Source organism: Vicia villosa, linkage group LG3 (genome assembly GCF_029867415.1).
Source record: "Vicia villosa cultivar HV-30 ecotype Madison, WI linkage group LG3, Vvil1.0, whole genome shotgun sequence".
NCBI lineage: Eukaryota > Viridiplantae > Streptophyta > Magnoliopsida > Fabales > Fabaceae > Vicia > Vicia villosa.
Window position 1 is genome coordinate 24,335,435 of NC_081182.1, and position 6,612 is coordinate 24,342,046.

General features: G+C 31.9%; 1 protein-coding gene across 1 annotated transcript; it reads right to left on the bottom strand.

Moving 5' to 3' along the window:
* Positions 1–351: 351 nt before the first annotated feature.
* On the bottom strand, positions 352–3,807 carry LOC131660679 (protein TIC 55, chloroplastic). The gene is made up of 3 exons (XM_058929969.1): positions 3,282–3,807; positions 1,752–1,854; positions 352–1,668 (listed from the first exon to the last, which is right to left on the bottom strand). The coding sequence occupies exons 1-3, from the start codon at positions 3,698–3,700 to the stop codon at positions 550–552; spliced, it is 1,641 nt and encodes a 546-aa protein (XP_058785952.1). The 5' UTR covers positions 3,701–3,807; the 3' UTR covers positions 352–549.
* Positions 3,808–6,612: the final 2,805 nt, after the last annotated feature.

A 6,612-nucleotide genomic window follows, 5' to 3' on the forward strand; every position in this document is an offset into this window, starting at 1 on the left:
TTATATTGATTAATAGTTGTTATTTTTGTTGCCGATCTTCAATGTTAGCAATGTTATGTTCTTATGAATATTTTGTGATTTTGCTTTTACAATCAACATTGCTTTCTTCCTTCGCCTGATTTTGATTTGCGGCTTATCTGCATGGGCGAGTGATTTTGAATGCAAATGGTGGTTTTTGGTGACTACATGCTTTGTGAAGTTCCATCTAGAAACATTAGTTGTATTATTTTCACTGAATTTAAGCATAGAACAATTTGCAAGAGAGACTTATTCTGTTGTTAGTTTGTTGTTATTCACTCTTGAGGTGTCAGTGTGCTGCTCAAATTGTCAAGGATACGGACTTTGGTGACATATGTTTCAAGCTGGGAGGAATGAAGTTGTATTATACCTCATGCTTCATCTGTCAGCCTGATGCAGCACTCACTTTTGTTCTTTGTATAATAACATGTACAAGTCTAAATAACACAGATGTATAAAACATCACATGCCATCCAACCATGATACATACTGTAAGTGTTCCATTGGAAAGGTCATTTTACAACTTTTTGCTCACAATCTCCTATGTACCCTAATAAAGTTTGTTGTATTCATTGCAATAGCTGTTGAACAGGCATATACTCCTACAGAGCAAAGGGATGCAGATGCCAAAAGAAGGACTTTCCATTGTCTCCCAGATACCAGAATTGCCAATGCAGCAAATGCAACAGCCACAGCTGAGAGGACATTTTTCCAAGTTTGAAAAGCTTTGACAGCAGTACTACATCCCTTGCAATGTATTACATGTCTGAAATATCTATTTGCTAAATTTGGAGCATGCATTGTTCCGATGCCTCCCTTTGCAGGCGAGGAAGCTGATAGTCCTGCCACAAGTCCGGCAGGTGCATGTTCAACCACAGCAGGCTCTTTAGGCAAGGAAATAGTGCTGTGGCCGAAATGATATGGCATTCCGTGTCCCACTTTATCCATCCACTTTCGGTATTCGGCAACCCACGTGTCTGATGATTTTAAATTGAGGTATAGCTCCTTTGTTGGAACCTTCTCTTTCAAAAGAATTTCATTTTGAGATGATAGGAACCCCATGTCTTGTTCAAAAACCTTGCTTGCATTCTGATGGAAGTACCATTCAGGAAATAGTTTTATTAATGGAGATCTTTTTGTTGCTCCAAACCTCACTATCAACATAGATTTTCCTTGCCCTGTTGGTCTACAAAGGAACAAACCACTGAAGTGGTTTATTTCACCATTTTTATCAACGATTTCCCGGTTATTTTGTAGAACACAAGGAGCCTCGAACCGTAAGAAGTTAGGCCTAGAACCATCTTTCTCTCGTCCCCACCAACCTGCAAACCCTCTATCAGTTCGTTCAGTCACCTCAAAACTTAGTGGCTGTGCATCTTCTCTTTTTGCAGTCCAATCTGTTCTATCATGCGAGATTGGAACATGAGCAGGATCCATCAAGTTTTCCAGCAGAATAGAATGGTCATATGGGAGTTCATGAGTTGTTGAAATATCTTGAAACCCTGGCCTCGCGAAGTTCTCAAACCAAGGTATTTTACTTACATTTGGAGGTGTCTTTGGAGACATCCATACCCAAAGGACACCTTGAGAGTCCCTCACCTCATATGTTTTAACACATGCTGATTTGGGAATTTTGGCATCAGCTGGAAGCTATTGAAATCAGAGAAAACAATTTTTTATTAGCATCATGTGGCTACATATATGATGGTATATGGTTTAGGTGAGAAAGGTACCTGAGGTATCTTGACACATTTTCCCTCGCCTTCGAATTGCCATCCATGATATAGGCATTCAAGCCTTCCATCAATCAACTGGCCTTCAGATAGTTTTGCGAGCCTGAATTATACAAAAGATAAGGTCCAGAGACAAGCATTTTGAAAGGGAAAAGAAAATCAGAATTTCATATACATTAATGGAGGTGCTAAATATCCTAGTCTCTTTCTCTTGTATAAAAAGTATCCTAAAAATGATACTATTGCAGAAAAATAACTAACATAATAATCTACAAAAAGCAATATCCTATTCTGAAACATATTAATATAGACCTCATTATCAGACAAACACATTGAATGAGTTTATGTCTAGCTTGTCAATCTTATTGCGCCGGACCCCCAAAAATGCTATAGCGGCATAGCGGATAGCAGAATGACCGCTATTGTGTGTGAGCTTTAAAAATCAAGGTAAATACTTAACATGAATACATAAATACTCAAATAAGTTCCAACAGTATACATACAAACTTAAACAAAATGACTAAATCACATCCCGTTTGTCTCATCTTCACTTCTAAGTTCCACCACATTAACTTCACTTCTTAGTAGCCCAAAACCGTCGCGATGAGGCCCGATTCTGCTATGCTACTGTAGTGCCGCTATAGCATGCTATCGACCAAGGTTGTCAAGACCGGGACGAGGTCGGAAGATTCTACCCAATTATTTTTGAAAGATAGAGAGGAGGTAGCAAGATTGTAAAAGATAAAATCGCGACATAAATAGTAAGATCCTACTAAAATGAAAAACTAATACTATATATTTTAAGTATTTTTACATGATATATTTTAGTAGGCAAGTGTGTTAGTGGGAAAGTGACTCTTACATATTCTTTAAACGTGCATAATTGAGTTTTCATACTTTATTACTACCACATGAAACATTTCTAAGATATTAGGACATATTTGGTAGATTATTAGGTTTATCATAAGTCAATTATTTAAAACACACCCTAAAGGTGAGATGCTTATTCTCTAAACCCTAAATCTAAAACTTCACCATTTTAAAAGGAATGAATTCATCATCATTGAATCGTGATTGTTATGCCTTTGCATCTTGTCATCCTTCTCGGCTTTCAAAAGGCATACTTTTATGATTTTTCTCACAATTTGATTACAACGAGAGATTCTACTTAAGATCGGGATCATTGGGGTGAGAGACATCGCAAAATCTTAAGATTTAAAGATCTAGATCGAGATCTTGACAACTATGCTATCGACAACCTAGGTTTATGTTCCTCGAGCTCGATTTCAAATCATGTTAAAAAACAATAAAACCAAACATTTGGAGCACTAAATATACACAGTGCAGCTACAAAATCTATCTCAATAGAGAAAAACTCAAGTTATTTGCGTTTAATCAGACAGCATGCAGCTATGGTTAAATCAACTGTGAACTCACTGTGAATCATGTGATCACAAATGCTTCTTCCTAAGGCTACTGCATCAGTTCAGAGACTAAATTCAGTTAGAAGTGAGACAAACTATGACCAACCTGTGAGGACATCGATCTTCATAGCATTGAAACTTATCATTACCATCTTTAAACAAAACAACGTTCTTATCATACACTTTGAGACCCAATGGTGCATCATGTGGTACATTCTTAGTGAGATACAAAGGGTACCATTCCTCTGTCCAATCATAATCTACAACCTCTCTCTCACCCTTGCGTTCTTGCTCGCTAGAAGGTCCCACTAGAACCTTCTGATCTTCTTCCCCATCAAGTAAAGTTGATGCGGCGGCAACACACCCTGATTGCTTCCTTCTTCTTGATGACAAGGCTTTGTTGAAGTTGAAACTGAAGTTGGAAGATGGGCTAGTACAAAGGAGTGTTTTTTTGGATGGTGGAGGTGAAACATGCAAAGCAAGATGGCTTTTTGTGGGGAGAAGAAAGGAATTCACCAACGCCATGAAGGGAGATCAAAGAGGTAGCACTGGAAACTTGTTGAGGAAATGAAAGTAGAATCAAATGAAGGTGGGTGTGTGGTTACAAAACTTGTGTACCATTCATAGCCACATATTATTTATGATTTTACCTTAAAAATGAAATTCTGACACATAATACAAATCCAATTCACACGTAGAAATGATATAAAATATAATTAAATTTTATTAAAAGAAATAAATTTTTATTTTACAAGTAAGATTTTTTATCTTACAAACGGTGCTACCTTCTACCTAATAAATTTGACGATTATTTGACGGTTGTTAGGTAAGTGGTGGTGGAGGAATCTCTTGCCGCATATAAATTGTTGTGAGATGTTTTTTTGGTTAGTTATGGTTTGTGATTTGGAGCAAACTTTGGCGGGGACAGTGAATGAGCTTAGATCGGTTTTTTGTGAGCAACATGGGTTCTTAGTAAATTTTGTCTAATTTTTTTATAGGGGATTTCTAATCAGTGCCCTCAGGGCAATGGTTAACCACTCTAAAATAAGAAAATATTTTATAAAAAATTTATCATTTTAATTTTTGAGACATTAAATACACAGATTATCGAGATGAATTTACTATTTTTAAAGTCTTAATCATTATTCTGAGGACACCTGTTAGTATTTTTTTTTACATAATACATCTAATCAAACCAAGGAAGATTAATATCTTACATCAATTTATATAGAAAATTAGACAATGTTCTTCATACAACCTCTTGGGAGAGTCCGTGGTTGGATCCAACTCGCTCTTAAAATTTAATTCTCGAGACTTCTTTAGACTTTGACCCAGTATGTTTTTTTTTTTTTGGGCAACATGAGTTCTTAGCATCATGGGATGTAAATGATTAGTTTGATCGTTTATAAGCTTGATCTGGTAGGTCTTGCCTTGGATACTATGAATGTTCCTCTGGCTATCATAGATGACTATTGACATAGTAGTTATTGGTGTTAGATTTGGTATGGAGAATTACGGTTCAATCTTCCCACAACTTTGATCGAGAGATATCTGGAACCATTTGATAGCAGAACTGACCTTCGATAGATATGATAGTCTTCTTTTCTTATAAGTGATTTTTTTTGGACAAGACCTTATACTACTCCTACATTTTTTAAAAGTGATCAGTTGAACCTTTCATATGCTTAAGTCGATAAAGGATTGAGGTTTTAACTTGGCATGATATGGCTTGTGATGAGGTGATTCGTGATATTGGTTCACGACTTTCTTTCTCAATTATTTGTTAAATATTGATTTTGTATTTTTTTTTTCTCTAAATTTCTTTAGAAATATTTTTATTAAACTATATATTCTTTAAGAAATTTTTTTCGTATTTAGAAATTTAAAAAAAAAAACATTTAAAATTTGACTTTATCTATAATATAAGAAAATTAGTGGTTCTGGTTTTTACAAAATTACCCATCCTTACTTTTTTTACACCTATTAAAATTGTTGGTTTTTTTGTCTATCTACACAATTATCCATTATAATCTTAATATTTTATTCAACTATATTTTAACTTACTTTAACCATTTTTTCTCTCTCTTCACCTTTTTAGTTTTTTACCCTAATCTCTCTATACTCCATTTACTATTTATAAGAAAAATGGTATTTATAATCCAAATATTTAAATTCAAAAATAGTATACGAGAAAAAATCTATTACTGATTTAAATATTTTTATATACGAAAATTTATAATTGATACAGATATTTTTGTAAATGATACCTAAACATAAATAATAATTAAATACGCGAAAAATCTATTATTGATATAAATATTTCTATATACGAAAAATGATATTTATGATCTAAAAAATTTTATTCAAAAATGGTATATGAAAAAAAAATCTATTATTGATCTAAATATTTTTATATACGAAAATTTACTATTAATGATCTAGATATTTTTATAAACGTTACCTAAACATAAATAATATTTGTATACGGGAAAAAATCTATAATTGATCTAAATATTTTTCTATATGAAAAACGATATTTAGGATCCAAAAAATTTAAATTCAAAAATGTTATACGGGAAAAAATCTATTATTGATCTAAATATTTTTATATACGAAAATTTACTATTGATCCAAATATTTTTGTAAACGATACTTAAACATTAATAATATTTGTATACGGGAAAAAATCTTTTATTGATCTAAATATTTTTCTATATGAAAAGTGGTATTTATGATCCAAAAATTTTAATTCAAAAATGGTATACGGAAAAAAATATATTATTGATTTAAATATTTTTTATATACGAAAATTTACTATTGATCCAGATATTTTTGTAAATGATACCTAAATATAAATAATATTTAAATACGGGAAAATCTATTATTTATTTAAATATTTTTATATACGAAAAATCGTATTTAGGATCCAAAAATTTTTTATTCAAAAATGGTATACAGGAAAATAATCTATTATTGATTTAAATATTTTTATATACGAAAGTTTACTATTGATCTAGATGTTTTTGTAAACGTTACCTAAGCATAAATAATATTTATATACGGGAAAAAATCTATAATTGATCTAAATATTTTTCAATATGAAAAATGATATTTATGATCCAAAAAATTTTAATTCAAAAATGTTATACGGGAAAATTCTATTATTGATCTAAATATTTTTATATACGCAAATTTACTATTGATCCAAATATTTTTGTAAACGATACTTAAGCATTAATAATATTTGTATACGGGAAAAAATCTTTTATTGATCTAAATAGTTTTCTAAATGAAAAATGGTATTTATGATCCAAAAATGGTATACGGGAAAAAATCTATTATTGATTTAAGTATTTTTATATACAAAAATTTAGTATTGATCCAAATATTTTTGTAAATGATACCTAAACATAAATAATATTTAAATACGGGAAAAT

Coding starts and splice junctions, on each gene's coding strand:
- LOC131660679 (XM_058929969.1), bottom strand. CDS start 3,700: ATGGCGTTGGTGAATTCCTTTCTTCTCCCCACAAAAAGCCATCTTGCT. Junction 1,855..3,281: donor GAAGATCGATGTCCTCACAG/GTTGGTCATAGT, acceptor TGTATAATTCAG/GCTCGCAAAACTATCTGAAG. Junction 1,669..1,751: donor AATGTGTCAAGATACCTCAG/GTACCTTTCTCA, acceptor TGATTTCAATAG/CTTCCAGCTGATGCCAAAAT.